This window comes from Serinus canaria, chromosome 1, assembly GCF_022539315.1.
Source record: "Serinus canaria isolate serCan28SL12 chromosome 1, serCan2020, whole genome shotgun sequence".
Classification (NCBI taxonomy): Eukaryota; Metazoa; Chordata; class Aves; order Passeriformes; family Fringillidae; genus Serinus; species Serinus canaria.
This window is the reverse complement of record NC_066313.1, coordinates 4,578,735-4,594,590: the sequence shown is the minus strand read 5'-3', so window position 1 is coordinate 4,594,590 and position 15,856 is coordinate 4,578,735. Positions and strand designations below refer to the sequence as shown.

The 15,856-nt window shown below is 45.2% G+C and overlaps 1 protein-coding gene across 7 annotated transcripts in view; it reads right to left on the bottom strand.

Annotated features, from left to right (window-relative positions):
• Positions 1-3,489: 3,489 nt before the first annotated feature.
• Positions 3,490-15,856, bottom strand: part of ILDR2 (immunoglobulin like domain containing receptor 2) — a 46,507-nt gene continuing 34,140 nt past the window's right edge. For 4 of the 7 annotated variants that reach the window (XM_050977034.1, XM_050977043.1, XM_050977052.1 and 1 more), the window contains 2 exons: positions 15,004-15,685; positions 3,490-14,161 (listed from right to left, as the gene is read on the bottom strand). In XM_050977034.1, coding sequence (XP_050832991.1) covers positions 14,126-14,161; positions 15,004-15,685 — 718 coding nt within the window. In that variant the 3' untranslated portion in view covers positions 3,490-14,125. Of the gene's footprint in view, positions 14,162-14,822; positions 15,686-15,856 lie in introns of those variants that run through there. The other 3 variants (XM_050977026.1, XM_050977038.1, XM_050977046.1) reach the window with 1 other exon arrangement.

Sequence of the window (15,856 nt, the reverse complement as noted above, 5' to 3'; positions counted from 1 at the left end):
CTTCAGCATTCAGCAAATATTTGAAGTAGGGACTCAATTAAGGTGTTGGGTTTTTTTTTTTTTTTAATTTTTGCTGAGGCTTCCATTTTGCTCATCTGTTTCTGTTTTCTTTCATGATTCTGCAGCTGACAATTGCAGCCTTTCTCTTTTGCTTGCTCACTTTCCTTCTATCCAGCTTTGCCTCGGAGAATGAAAGATATCAAGACTGGTGGCTTTGTAATCCCTGGCATCTGAAGTACAAAACTGTCCTGTTCACCTGAGCTGTTTCCTTGGTTCTGATGCTATCCCATCCCTTGTTCCCACAGTTAAATAGCTGGTGGTGGATGAAGGAGTCTGGGCACCCATCAGTTTGCAGTGTTTTGCCCATCTGTCCAGTAAGTCATTTCCATCTGGAGCTTGAGTGGTTCTGCAGCATCTTTGAAGTGATGAAATCAAGTAACTCTAAAGATTAAAAGCAGGGTAGGGGAAAGTAATGTCTTAAAAGCTTTAAAAATATTCCCATGAGTGATCTCAGCTTTAGCTGTGGTACACATCGCTCTCTGCTCCTAGATTTACCCCCCCAGTATCCCTTTCCTGCTATCTTTGGTTCTTACTTTTTAAAATAAAATGGGATATTTCTTACTATTATATCTCCTCTGTTCTTCTGGGTTTTTTCTGCAGCAACTGCTAATGTCAGCCCTCTTGATGTTAACTGTTGTTGCTTACTGTTTGTCTGGTTTTGGCCTCAAAATTGTAAATACTGACAGAAAAATTCTTATCTTGGGTGTTGATGGCATTTTTAAGGGCAGCCTGCCCAACAGTTGCATTCATGGTGGTTGTTGGAGCTCAGCAGGGATGCTAGGCTGGGAAGTGACAGAACCTAGCTAGAGTAGACAAGACATCAGATTAGACTTTTTGTTGGGTTTTTCTGCCTCAGAGTCTTGGAGGAGAAAGAAGACATAGCAAATACAAAAAGCATGTTCTGGTGTCTAAGACGTAATCTTCTACTTAAAATACTTTTAGGAGAGTAATTAGACTTTTGGCTATCATTTTTGAAGAAAGAAGTGTAAGTGTGGCTGGGTTTTGCTCTTTTCTGACACCTGTATCTATGATTACTGAGTCCAGTTCTGATCCCAGCAAGTCTGGTGCCATGTCCTGACATGCATCACTTATCAGAAGAGGAGCAACCTTGAGTCTCCTTTAAGAAAAAGGTCTGACACCAGATGGCTCAGTAGTACACACGATGTCCAGAAATGTTTGTTGCTTGGTTGGCTCCATTCCTTTGAGTAACCACTCTGTTCCCAATATTCAGCAGGGGCAGTAGTTTTTAAGACCTCTTGCTGAATATTCCACTAAGATTGCTTTTGTTTGCTCCTGCAGGAAGGGTTCCTGGTTGCTGAACCTGATGTAACTGCACAGATGGGCCAAGGAGAAGAGCAAGAATACAAAGCCTTGGAGGAGAGACACATGGGTGAGGAACAAGTTATGTAAGTTCACAAACACAGAGCAAGCAGAATGCTCTCTGGGCTGCCTCAGTGCTATTTCAGCCACTCTCTTTTATGCAGGTCACATTGAGACTTGCTCTTTCTCCCTCAGGGGAGGCAGCCTGCTTGCCTTTGTCAGCTTGCAGGTAAGGGTGTGTAGGAAAAGGGAATATTAGGAATGTGTGAAGGCTTTTTGGGGATAAGGAGACACCTGTAGCATTACCCTTGGCTCTGCTCTTCATGGCACGTGTCTGCTCAGGGTCGTGTGATGAGGCTGAAGAGCCTCTCCAGCTGGGTTTCCATTTGCTCCCAGTTTTCCCTTTACTGCTTCTCCTATGTGGTGCAAACAAGGCTCCCTAAGGCAACAGCTTGCCTGTTTGCTGTGCCAATTCCCAGTGGGAATCCCAGCCATACCTTTTTCCCCAGGTGGTGAGCTGGGGCCCCTTCCAGATCACCTTGAAAGCGTGTACCTGCAGGACGTGCTGGCACAGGCTCCAGAGGAGGAGAGGAACAGTTTGGGGACAGCCCTGGAAGTCAGCATGGCTGCTCAGAAGCCTGGCAAGGTGGCTGTGAGGAGGAAGAGGAGGTTAAGCTGCCCTGTTTCTGCTGGAGAGGAGAAAGCTCCATGGATCATAGGAAGCTGGATGGTGTTGGGAAGACATAAAGCTGCTCCCTGGACATCTTGTAAAGGGCATGAATTTTGGTGGAGGAAGCCCTCAGAGCCTGTCCCTGTTTTTTCCTATTGAATTTTTTTTTGCTTTTTTTTCTGTTGGATTTGTGCAAATCTGTTAGTGAGCACTGCCCAAACCCTCGGGCAGGGATTAAGGCCACTGCTGAATGAATTAAATGAACTAGAGCACGTTCACTGTGGGGCAGTGCTTGTTGCAAGCCTCTGTTATGGGATGAAGAGCATAAAGGTACTTTTACAGCATGGTACCTTCAAGGACAGAGGGAACCTAGAGATGTTCTGAGGATCCTTTTCTGTTACTTCTAGAGAGGAGTGATTCTTATCCCAGTAAAAACTAGCTAAAAATTGTACCTGTTTCCTGCACAAACTGCCTGTGTTTTCCCTCACAGTAAGGTCACAGCCTGGAATGATTGCTTCCCACAGAATCCACATCTCCCACGTGCCAGTAGTCTTGGTTTTAGATGGTGTTTGCATCTGTTTATTTGAAACCCCCACAACGCTGTGCTGGGTGCCTCTGTGTGCATATTGTGGGCCCAGCTGGTGCTGTTCTGGGGCCATGTCTGTGGAACAGAGTGTTTACTGGGTTGTATCATTGTAAAATTGACAATCCCACTAATCATGCTGCTGTCTCAGCAGCAGTTAACAAAACTCACATCCTAATAGGTGTTTCTCTCACAGTTTTGTTTAGGTGCTTTTGTGGGTAGCACTTTATGAATGTTTTTATAAGTCTTTAAAAAGTATTTAGGATTACTTTTTCAGTTGTGGTCTTTTAGTTGTCTGATGAACTGAAAATGAACAGGAAAATGATGAACAGAAGAAAGATGGCACTTCAAAAAAAAAAACTGTGTCGAACTGATTTTATATTAAATGTTAAACATTTTTCTTGCGTAAAACTTTTGAATTCAAATACCATGGTTTTGCATTGTTAATGATTACAAAGAGGTAATTACAATTTCTTGGCTGACTCTGAGAATTTCTGTGATGTTTCTGTGAGTGGTTATGACAGTTTTAATAATTACTTTCTAAAGAACATGAGGGATGCAGGATTCTGAGAAAGAAGAAGGATCTGACCTCTGAAGGGATCTTCTTCACTTTGAAGAGGAGAATACTACAACTGGAAGTGTGTCCTTAATAGGAATTCTAGCTCAGGCGACCGCTTGGTACGGGGGAGGAGGAGGGAACTGGCAGTAATAACAAAGATGTTAATATCTCTAGCATGGAAGAACTCCCTGTAATGAGTGTGGCAGTATATACTGAAATGCCTGTTCCACCCACGAAGACAAACAGGGGAAGAAATCACAGTGTGCTTCAGGCAAGAAAATGAAGCCATCAAATCTGTTGTGCTGCAGAATTTTTATTTTCAGCACCACACACAAGCCTGGTGCAAACAGTGAGCTTTCACACAGGGGTGAGCTCCCAGACAGGGGAGATCACTCCTCAGCATGAGGAGCACAGGATCCCTAGGAAACAAGGAGGCTGTGACCAGAATATGACTGGACTAACAGTCTGAGTAATGTGGACACATCCATGCCTCCCTCAGCCCCCAACTGCTGCCACAAAGGGCACAACTTCTTGCTCCATTGGCAGCAGATCTGGTTTAAGTCTTTTGGTCTCTACACCCACCTTCTCCCTGAGAGCCTGAATAATACAGTTGTGCTGAGTAAGTGTTCACATGGCTGTGCTCTTAAGATCCATGAGATGATCCATGCTTTTTAAGTGACAGACTTCTCAGAGTTCATTCCAAACTCAATTAGTCCAATCTAGACCACAGGCTCATGAGGAGCAGGGTATGTACCACTGAGAGGTTTGTCAGAGACAAGACAGGCCAAAAAAAAGAGGAAGGAAATAATGTGGCAAGTATTGCTGTTAGTTTCCAAAAAAATACATCATTTTAGAGGTTTGTTGCTTTTCTTCATCTTTTTTTTTTTTAATGTTTCTAAGAAGGGCTAGACCTGAAAAAGCCTGACACATTGCCTTTGTTTCTGCATTCAGCCCCATCAGAGTGTTCATTGCCACCAGAGGATGGAAACTGCAATTCATTTTGGTGGTGTCCTTGCTGCACATGCTGTTACCAAAACATTTATTTATTCTGAATGGTAATTCTGCCCCCATAAAGTGGCTGAAAAGAAGTCTCTTGCCTCAGATTTGGTGTTGCAGCCAATTGTGTACATTTGTGGAATGGATAAAGCAAGGCCAGGGGGTTGACATTTACAGAGTAAAAGGTGCCAGGGGCACAGAAGCCAAGCAGTATTAACCCAGGTGAACTCTTCTGCTTTAATACTGTTTCTGTTCATTTTTCAAATGAGCCCACAGCATCCAGTTCAGTTTCATTGCATGGTTAATTCAGGTTCCCTTAGCTGGGAGCCAGGCAGAGTGGGAGAACTATGAACAGCTGAGGACATGTTCTGTGCCACACTTTTCATATTCTCTCTTAGTCATTCATTGAGGCACAGGAAGAAGGGGCAGCGTGCTGTTTTGGGATCAGCCTCTTTCTAGAGATGGCAAACAAAACTGCTGTGAGGACTTGCCTGACTACATGACTTCTCAGAGAGCTGGCTGTCAATGTTCTAAAAAGGCCAGGTTGCCACCTAACTAGTTGTGGCCTGGACCACATGTTGGTTTTGGTGCACCTCGAGCCCCCATGGACAGCCTTGTTCATCTGGCAGTGAGAGTGACTGAATGTGGGCTGTGGCAAACAATTTTACTCCAGAATATACCATATCTAGAGAATGTAGTACACTAATACCTTATGCAGAGCAGATGGGCAGGGACAGCACCAAGCTTCACTCCCTGGGGCTGTATTACACATGGGTGAAACAACATAAGAGTCCTTATCAGCTGAGTGAGATGATCAATGCTCATGCAGCATCTTTGTGTTGCCATTTGATTTGCTGAAGCACACCAGCTTGTTACCCTTCCCTTTGCTTGAATTCAGTGTTCATCTGCAGGCAGCTGTTTTCCTTTTCCAGACTCTCCCTACTGGCTGCTTCACAAGCACCAGTGCTCTCCCTCACTCCCCTAAACAGTTCATCCAGTATTTTGACCATGACTTTGTTTTCCCATTAATCTGAACTAGTTTAATCATGAAATCAAGTGTAATTGAGATGCTCAAATGAGAAATCAGTTAAGCTTAGCTGGAAGGGCAGCTTTTTAATTGATTTTCTTGCAAGTAAGGTTGAGCTTTTCACAGGAGTGTGTGGATCACAGATGTTCCCAGCAATACTTGGGATGCTATCCACACTCTGCCTTTCAAAGCTCTGTGAAGTAGTACAAAACTAGGCTTCTGCTCTTCAAACACATTTTGAAATGTGTCCTCTGCATGCTGCACATGCTCGAGTGTTGAACTTTTATACTTATAACTCTCTTGAAATCCTCTAAAGCCCCTTGTTGTTGGGAGCTCTGCAACTCCAGGCTCATTGATATGATGAGGGAAGTTGGGACACTTAGGAATTGTTTCATCTACAATGCAGTATCTTCTCTTAATTAAGAAGTGTCTCTCATCAGGATGACAGTCTGTCCATGGGGACCTCTTGATTACAGAGCTCTGCTACAGTAACTTTCCTTTTACAGCTATTCACAAGAACCAGCCTAGGTTGCATTTTATTGAAACTGGGGAGAGAAATTTTTCATTCAGGCACATTATTGGCCTGAACAGAAGGCAGCCTTGGATCTCTCTTCTGAGAAGCAAAGACAAAAAAATTTATATATATAAATATGTATTCCTATTTAAAGAGAAAAAAAAACCAAACCCAAACACATTTCATGATTTCCCTCCCCGAGTACTAATTAAAACATACCTACATCTTCCTGTGAGGGGTCCATTTGCAAGGACCACGGGTGTCTTTTCTGTCACTGTGCATAAATTTAGTAATGAGTAATAGACAGACTGGTCCTTAGGAAGGACACAGCAGTGGGCAGTGTATCTTTACACTTTTTACACACTTTACACATCTCTTACACATTTTACACGAGGTAAAGCTTTTAGCTTTTTGTGCTGCTGCTTTACCTGATCTCCACCCTACTGTATGTTAAAACTCCTTGCCAAAACTTGTGATTCCAAGGTGAGCAGGCTTGAGACCTGTAGAAACACAAATTCTGGTTTTGCCAGGAAGCAGAGAACTTTGAGAGACTAAATTAATTAATGATTTAGCAGGCTCTTGACTGTAAAATGCAAGCAGTTGGAGCTCTGCCTCTCACTACCATGGAGTACCTATTCAGAGACAAGTGCACTGAGTGATTTGTTCCTCAAAGAGAAGATCTGATAACTGGGACATGAAAATCACTCCCACCTGCTCTGGAGAGGCTGATGGAAACCAACATGACATGTAAGCAGAAAGGGTTTCTGTCACACAGCAAGAACTAAATGAAAACACTACACCTGCTTTAATAAGTAGTCCTGTGCCATTTGATGCAATTTTTTCAGACTACTTTCTCTAATTCAGAAATGGTCCTGAATCCCAAAGCTGTACTTACAGCCAGGTGCTCAAGGATACGTGTGCAAGTTGTAACCAGGAATTACAGTGGCACCTCTCCTTGGCTGGCACAAACACTTTCCCACCCAGAAGTGACTTCCTGCAGAGCTCTGAGCTGGGTGACCTCTCAGTGTTTCTGTTGTCAGGTCTTCCTGTCCCTCATTAGTCTTTAAGGTATGGATGGACACCTTTCCTGCTCCATGTTGGCTTGGAGACTTCTGCAGAGGGGGAGCATTGAGGGATGGTCAGAGGAGTGATAAAGAAGCCCAAAGAAACACTGAGCACTTTCACAGGTGGTAAAATAGAGGATGACTGACAATTTTCAGAGCCAAGGGATGCTGTGCCTTGCACAGGGAAATACAGGGCAGAGCTGGGAGCTGCTTATCCTGCACCTGACTGCTGATAACACCTATCAGACACGATCTAAACATGTAAATGCTGTTTAGGTTACACCTACAAACAATGTGAGTCTTAATCCATTATTTACAACACTGAGACAGGATCCGAATGAAGTTGATTGTTTGTGACACAGAAATAATCAGTCCAGAGTACTGCAGATCTAAGGACAAAGAGGCCAAAAGAAAATAACATGTCTGTAATAAAAAGATAAAAGTTTTCTGAATTTAAAAAAAAAAGTTTTACATCTGCAAGAGCAGGAGAGAGTTTATCCTTTCTTTGAAGGAGTGTGGTTCCATAGGGTACCTGCATGGATTTTTTTTTATGAAAATGCAGGGAAGAATGTTTTTCATATGTTATCCTGTGAATGGTATGAGATTTACGGAGGGTCTGCTGCTCCACTAGAAAATATTTGGTTTATTGCCCAGTAATCAAAAAAAAGGGTTGAAAACTACTCATGTAAACTGCTCATATCTTAGCAAAAATTGGACAAATTATTTGCCTGCAGGATAATAAAAAGGCAGATTGGTGGGAGCTTTTCCTGCTTTTATTCTCCATGGTGACAATTCAAAGGCAACGACTTTGATGCTGTATGCATGGCAAATGTATAATGCTTGGTAATTGGGGATGTGGATGTCTCCCAAAAAGCTATAAAAGTGTTGCATTTTCATTATAGAGTATTGTTAGGTCCTTCTCCCCCTCATATTGAAAAAGTTCATTACAGGGGAGGACAATCTAAGTAAAATGACAGCAGCAAAGAAAGCCACTCACTCACTGGGTAATGGCTGGGAAATGGCTGTGGTAGGCAGCAACAGTAGCAGGAAAAAAGCCCAGCCCGTTTGTAAACAGCAAGAGAATTGCACCCCTGGGCCAGGGCTCAAGTTTCCTTAGACTGAATTTTGCTTTTAAGCCAAGCCTGACAACTTCTAGTTCACACTTCTAACTCACTCGCAAGTAACAGCACCTTGGAATTCCATTTGCTTTGAGTCATTAAATGCTGCTCCTCTCTGCCACTGCTCTCACCAAGGACAATGAAACCTGAATGCATTTGCTCCTGCTGTTTGCACTCAACACCTCTGACTGCAGCTGCCCTGGGGTTGGAAACAATACTGACCTGTTTTGAAATTATGTTCAGCTTTCATTTTTAAAATGTTTCCAGTAACACCACTGCTTAGGCTTGAGAGAATATCTGGAGGGATTGGGATTTTGTTGTGGGCGTTCTGTAATTTTTGTTTTTATAGGGGGTAAAAGTGCCTTTTTACAAAATGCCACTCATTCTACATCCAAACATCTACATTGGAACCCCTAGGCACCACACTGAAGGCTGACTGGAAATAGCCAAAGGAAAGCAGAGCGGTCAGAGAGGCATTACAAGCATGACAGAAAATGACAGGCAAAAGGGAGAGGAGGTGATGGCCTCCCCTGGCAAAGGCCCCTGTGCAGGCAGGGGTGAACGTCAGAAAGAATTATAAAGGTCACAAGAGAATTCATATGGGAATCATGGCAGGTTCCTTCCTTTAGTATTAGCTAACTTTATTCTTTAGATTTCTGCTGTTTCTAATGCAGGTAAATCCAGCTGGCATTTCTGAGATCACATCAAACTGATAGCTGTTCCTCCACATTATGCAGTAAATACCTTCTCTGATCTTCCAGGAAATGAGAAAGGGACTTCACGAGCCCCAGGTGACATGAGGGTGGTTTCAACATCACAGCTGTTGTAGAAAGCATGTACAGCCAGCAAAGACTGATGGAGATGCTACACCACAGAGGTTTCTGGAATTAGAGGGGCAAATCTGCAGCACCTGGTAGATACCAAAGGCATCTTTGCCCCTGGATTCTACTTTGCTCCAGTGAAAAATGGGCTAAAGCCCCTTTAGCTTTGATTTCCACATGTGCCAAACACTGTAACTGCTGACCAAGAACAGATCCTCATGCACACCTTCTGTGAAAGCCACCTGGAGAAAAAGACAGCTCGGTGCAGTTTCTCAACAATCTCCACATCATTAAAACTATTTTCAGAATAGCCCAGGCATGATAAACACCGTGGTGCTGCATTTATGTACCTGGAACAGTTTGTGGCAAGGTTTGACTGCTGAAATATTTTGTGATTGCTCTTTCTCAGGATCTCTTCCAGCAGTTGTCCTTTATCTCTGAGATGCAGCTCTGGGGTGCACTGCTGATAGCCACCCCTGACCCAACTCCAGTAACAAAGGTGGGGATGTTACAGCTCCAGTCCCCTGTTCCATATGCCAGCACAAAGACCTGAGCAATTCTGGCTGCCTGTTACAGCTCATAAATGTTGGGGGTTTCTCAAAAATTTAAAGTATTCAGAGTGCTAATTTTCCTAATTTTCCATTTCAGTGGAAATGGAGTGTTCTGAGGATGCTCACACTGAAGCCACACATTGGAACTTTTACAATGTACTTTGAAGGAATGATGGGATTGATGAAAAGTCATTACCATTGATATTTATTTTCCCATTCCATTATGTAAAACTTTTTTTTTTCCTCCATTAGCCAAGATCACTTTTTTTGACAATACAGCTACATCTACTGCTAAAGCTTGATCCTGCTTTTGCTCTAGGGGCTCTTTGAAAGTTTTACAGGATTCTCTCTCATTATCTGTTTTCTTAGCAAATCACTGTTGTGATGCTGTCGTTTTAAAACCACAAAACTCTCCATGTCCATGACATGACCCAGACATCCACATCCAGTAAGAAAAGGATTTTAATTTTATGCCAGCAATAAAAATTCATCACTGGAAAACTTATAATTTAAGACCCCATAGTAACCAGGCTCATTATTTCCCAGCACCAGCATTCTGCAGGTGTTCTGAAAGATGGCACAGACACAAACCATTACTCCTCTCCTGAAACATGAGCTGTCTGTCAGTCTGGGGCCCCCTGCTCCCCTGCTGCAGGAGTCACAGGTCATTAGGGTTGTGTAGCTGTGCAGATACTCTTGTCACCCCTCACTTCTTGATTTGGTCCATTTGCTGCTGCTGCAGACACAATTCTAATGGGAAAAATAAAGGTGGCCTGAGGACAGACATGATCAGTAACTGAAAATTCCTGCAGATTTGTACAGAGAGATACGAAATCCAAAACTGTAGAGGAAGGTTGCTGCTGCTCAGATCTGACTTCAGGGAATTAAGACCTCCCTTTTTTTCTGCAGCTGAAACTTTTATAATCCGGTAAAACTCACAGAACCACTAGTCATAAAATCTTCAGTACTTTTCCAGGTACTTGGATTCAAGAGATGTTTCCAAATTCTCACAAACAGTTGTTTGTACAATTAAAACAGTTTTCTTAAAAGAATTAGCTTGCAACTACTTATTTATAAGCTAGATACACAAATGGCAACTTTTTACACACAGTGTACAGATGCCCTAAAGTACCAGCACTGAACAAACAAAACTGACTCAAATAAATGAAGACTTGTATTTTTAATACACACAGCTCATTCCTGAGGGCTTGATCAAATAAACTACAGTGACTGAGATAAGGGACAGAACATAACTGAAATGAGAAGATTGTAATGCTCAGGCTTTCGGTATGATTTAAAATATAGAGGTATTCAGAGACTGTAAAACCACTGGTCTGGCCCCCTTTTGGGATAGTCAGAGACATTTTCTAGGTCTGATGGAAATGATAGCAGGCTAAGCTGCCTTGAAATTTATGGCACAGGGGTTGCCAAGGTTTTCAGGCTAACAAAACATCAGCTTACCAGAACCCTCATATGACAGGAATGAAATGCTGGATTTAAAACAGCATGCAGTGTAGCTCTGTAGATGTCCCAAAGCCTCAGACCTCAGATGGCACGCACCTACCTGCCCACCTCTTGCTAACTGTGCTGTGATTTTCCTAAGAACACACAATTAATGATAAAAAAAAAAAAAAGATGAAAACACTGAAAATGTTAGTCTCTCCAGCCATAATGCAGGTAGATGATAAATGCAGTTACTAAATTGCTTTCCCTGTTTGAAAAGCCATGACACTCAGGTCCCCAGTGCTGGTAAAAGAGAAACATCAGACCCATTTTAAAAGGACAGAACAGGGCCCTGGGCACTCTTGACCAATCAGCTTCACCTCTGTGCCCTAGAAGATCCTCCTGGAAGCCATCTCAAGGCGTATGTATTGGAGAGGAGTGATTAAAGACAGCTGGCACAGCTTCACCAATCATGCCTGCTTACTTGGAGACCTTCTACGACAGAGTGACTGCACTGATGAGTAAGAAAAATCCATCTGATGTCATGCACCTTGACTTCTCGCCTTTGACAAAGTCCCACACAACATTTAGTTTCTAAACTGGAGAGAGATGGGTTTTATGGATGGACTACTTGATGGACAAGGAATTGGCTGGATGGCCACATCCAGAGCATCAGTCAATGGCTCAGTGTCCAAAAGGACATCAGTAACAAGTGCTGTCCCTCAAGGGCATGCACCAAGGCTGACACTGTTCAACCTTCATTAATGCCACAGACTGAGTGTCCTCTCAGCAGTCTGTGGGTGACACCAAGCTGAATGATGCCAGGGATGCCATCCAGAGTGATGGGACAGGCTTGAGGAGCGGGTCCACGAGAACCTCATGAAGTTCAACACAGCCAAGTGTGGGGTGCTACACCTGAGTCGGGGCAACCTCTGGTATTGAGGCACACTAGGGGAAGAATGGGAGCCCTGAGAAGGACTTGGAGAACTAGATGATCTTTAGGTCTCTTCCAAACCATGCTACAATTCTGTGATTTTATGGTGGTGGATTAAGATTGGGCACGAGCCAGCCACGTGCTCTCACAGCCCAGAAAGCCAACCATATCCTGGGCTGCATCAGGTGAGTGACCAGTAGGCCAAGGAGTGGAATTTCCCTCTGCACCATTCTCTTGAGATCCCACACAGAGTACTGTGTTCAGCTCTGGGGCCACCCACACAAAGACAGGGACCTGTTAGAGCAGGTCCAAAGGAGGGAGACAAAAATGGTCAAAGAGGCTGGAATACTTCTGTAAAGACAGGCTGAGAGAACTGGGGCTGTTAAGCCTAGAGAAGAGAAGGCTCTAAGGAGACCATAGAGCCTTCCAGTGCCTAAAGGGACCTACAAGAAAGCTGGAGATGGACTTTTTACCAGGGCATTGCTTTTCAAGTAAAAGAGGGTAATTTTAGATTGGATACAAGGAAGAAATTCTTTACTCTGAGGGTGGTGAGACACTGGAACAGGTTGCCCAGAGAAGCTGTGAATGTCCCATCCCTGAAAGTGTTGAAGGTCCATTTGGACGGGGCTTTGAGCAACCTCATATGTGGAAGGCATCCCTTCCCATAGCAGAGGATCAAAACTTGAAATCTTGAAAGGCTACCTCCTGCACAAACAATTCTGCAATTTCACAATTGTATGTTCCTGTTGGCTAATCCCTCTCTGGCCAGGAAGACCGAGGACTGGGAGTTCCAAAACTACAGTCATCACTAGAGGAGCGTGGGAGAAGAATGTCATCCTTTGATCAACTCACCTTTTTACACGAAAACTGTTATCATATCTATGGAGATTATTCTTCCTCTTCCCTGACAATTCCTGGTGGGTAAACTATCTGGCAAAGAAGTAGCACAGAAATTAATCTATCATTTTTATGGAGAACTGCAGTGATGTTAATATACCTTATGTTCCAAACAGTACTGCCAGTATGAACATCTGAGGCCAGACAGCTTCCCAAATTCCCAGAGGAACAATGAAGATGTCATTTCAGAGGCTGATAATGTCCATAACACAACAGGGCACCAAGTTGTTTCTAGGTGTAACAGGGATCAAGATATTGGACCTTAAAATGTTCCCATCATCTCCCCTCACATGGTGATTTTAGCAGCTAAATAAATGACTGCATAATACTCTATGAAAACCAGAAAGTCAGGCTTCCAAATGGTGAGAAGCACTCACTTCTAAATAAAGCTATTCCTGAGACAACAGCCACTAAAACCACATCCCAACCAAAGTGAATGGAATGGTTTTAAGTGAAAAGGGTGACTTTCAAAGCTTGTATCCATCCCCAGTGCTTGTTCTTTTCCCACTGCTGTTACTGCTCTCTTCAGTAGAAGCTTCTTCTGGGAAACTATTCCCAGAAAGGAGTGATACCAGTGGCACAGGATGAAGGTCTGCAGCTGCCCTCTCACTGAGACTGTCCACTTTTTGCTTCCTTGGAACAAAAAGGCCACTCACTAGAGTGGCAGAAGTGTCTGGTGGTGCTGGAAGCAGAGCACTAGGAAGGCTAGAGCACTGCTTTTAAAACAGTGGAGTAGGTACTCCAGCTTGAAGATCTACAGGTTCACAGTTGAGCTGCAAGGAAATGCAACAGCATCAAAACAAAACACAGCTGGGGGCAGGGGGGAAACAAATCATGCTCTCATCACAATAAAAGCTACTTTGACCCACTTTCAGAACAATACATCAATCTCACCTGCACCTCTCGTCACACAACGAACAGAACTAAATATATTGAACAAACCAGCTCACAATTGTCTCTTTCCCCATTCAGCCCTTATCGAGGTAACACCTCATCAGTCATTTTCTTACAGTGTCTGAAAGGATGTGGATTTTCTTTCGTGATTTAGGGCCTGATCAGCTGGAGGCAGTCTGCAGTTGTAAGAACAAGGCCTCCTCCCAGCACAGGGGTGATACAAAAAAGGCTTTAAGTAGGGAGACAATTTTGATCCAGAGAACCGAGGAGACAGAGAGAGCAAGAGGTACACAGGCCTCCCTCTGCACATGGGACAGGGCGAGAGGCACAAAGGCAGCCTCACTTGTAGTTCAGGGCTGCAGGGAGGGCTGCAGAGGCAGTAGGGACGTGGCTGCCATCCAGAGCAAAGTGGAGGGCACTGGAAAACAGGGTGCCAAAGAGAGCCCTAGCCTAATTTTCCTGGCAGACTCCCAGAGCTGAGATCGAGTGCTGTCCACGGGAGTCTATCTCTTATAAAAGCCTCAGCTTCCCTGGATGAAAGAAAAAATTGAAACAATCCATGGCTGATGTCTGCAAAGGTTCACAGAGGCATGTCTTGCTTGTTGCTCTGCATCTTCTCTACTGCAGTCACCTCATGATATCCAGCCCATTAACATGATAGGTCCACAACAACTTCAAACCACAAGGGACATCCTTGTTGGGAAATCATTCTGAGAGGAAAGAGAGAAGATTAAGTGTCAACAGGAAATCTCTCACTGAACAAACAAAGGGACAGACAAAGCTTTGACAGAGACACAACTAAACAGCAACAGCCTTGCCCGCTCCCAATCCAGTCCTCTCTCCCACAGCCAAGCTACTCTAATGATAAGGTCTCCCTCATGATGCAGATTTCCCCAGCTGAGCCAAGAAGGAAGATCCCCTTCCCCAGCAACCATGAAGTTATCAGTCCTCACCAGCTTGGTCTGTGGCAGGATGTTTTGCACTTGCTGGTATCCTGAGTGAGGAATGCCTTTGGCATGAACGGCCCCCACGGGACCCCACGGGACCATGCATCCATGGGAGTCTGTGATCTCACCCCTTTCAGAAAGATGTCTCTTACATCATCCCCTGCTACCAGCTCTGTCCCACTCCAGAAGAGCAAGAGCCTTTCAACCCTTCCTTAACAAGGATCAAGACCAAAGCAAAGCCCTGTAATTTCTGTAAGGCCTGAGTAACTTCCCTACCACAATCCTCCTGAACTCTAGATAAACTCCCTCTGCCTTGGATTACCAGGCCACAGATGCCAAAGACATCCCCTTACCTCCCCATGATGGAGGGGAAAGCCAGGCATATCTGGCTTTCCCCTCCATCATGGACTCCTGTGTAGGAGCTACTACCCTTTCTGGCTTCCTACCCCCCCAGTTCTTTTCCCTCTTCCCACAGGGAGGGACACCCAGACTCCAGGTGTCACCCTGCTGGAAAACCCCCTTGCCCATCAACTCTAGTTAGTAACCCCTGCCTGGTGGCTCTCCGCTCAGCCTATTTGGACCAGGACCACCAGACATGGCCTCACTGTTTTCTTGGGGTCCTTTTTCCTCTTCTTGTCAGAGGCATTGAGGTAGGCCTGTTCCCTGGCCCTGTAGGAAGGGCCTCGGCTCAGCTCCCTCTCGCTGTAGGGAGGCAGGCTGTCCTCCTCCTCCTCGTCCTGCTCGGGGGACGACGACTGCGGCGGCGGCGGCTGCGACTTCTCGGCTTTGTAGGTGGAGGGCGGCGACCAGGCGTAGTATGTGCTCCCTCCCCTCTGGCTGGGCTGCGAGCTCAGCTTCGAGGGGGTGGCACAATGGTCACCACTCTCATCGTAGCTCCGGGATTTCCTCTCCAGGACGCTGCTGAGGTAGGAGTGATCATATTTCTGGCTCCCTCCGGGCGTCCGGCTCACCAGCCTGGGAAGGTGCTTCTCCTCGTGGGCCCGTCTGCGGGGCGGGCTGTAGGACCAGCCCCGCTCCGAGTCCGTCAGCGGCTCCCGGTTGGCCCTGCAGCGCTTGGTGTAGTATTCCTCCATGGAGCTGTCCTGGTGGGGCAGCCCCCCGCCGCGCGACTCGGAGCGCTCGAAGCGCCGCATCTCCTGGCTGTCCGCCCGCCGCGGCCGCTGGCTGTAGGACTCGGCAAAGGCCGCCAGCTCGTCCATGGACACGGCCGGCACTCCCACCGAGAAACTCTTACGGGACAGCATCTCCGACTTGGATCTCTGCTGGCTGGAAGAGGGAGGAGGTAGAGTTAGAGGGCAGGATCCAGCTGCACTCATCCCGTCGGCTGCCTGCACTGACAATGGAGGGATACACGCTCTCCTGGGGGCATGAATCATCGGAGCTGTTTTCAGAGAATCTATCACATCCTTGAAACCCCTGGTTCTCTCTGCTGAGTGT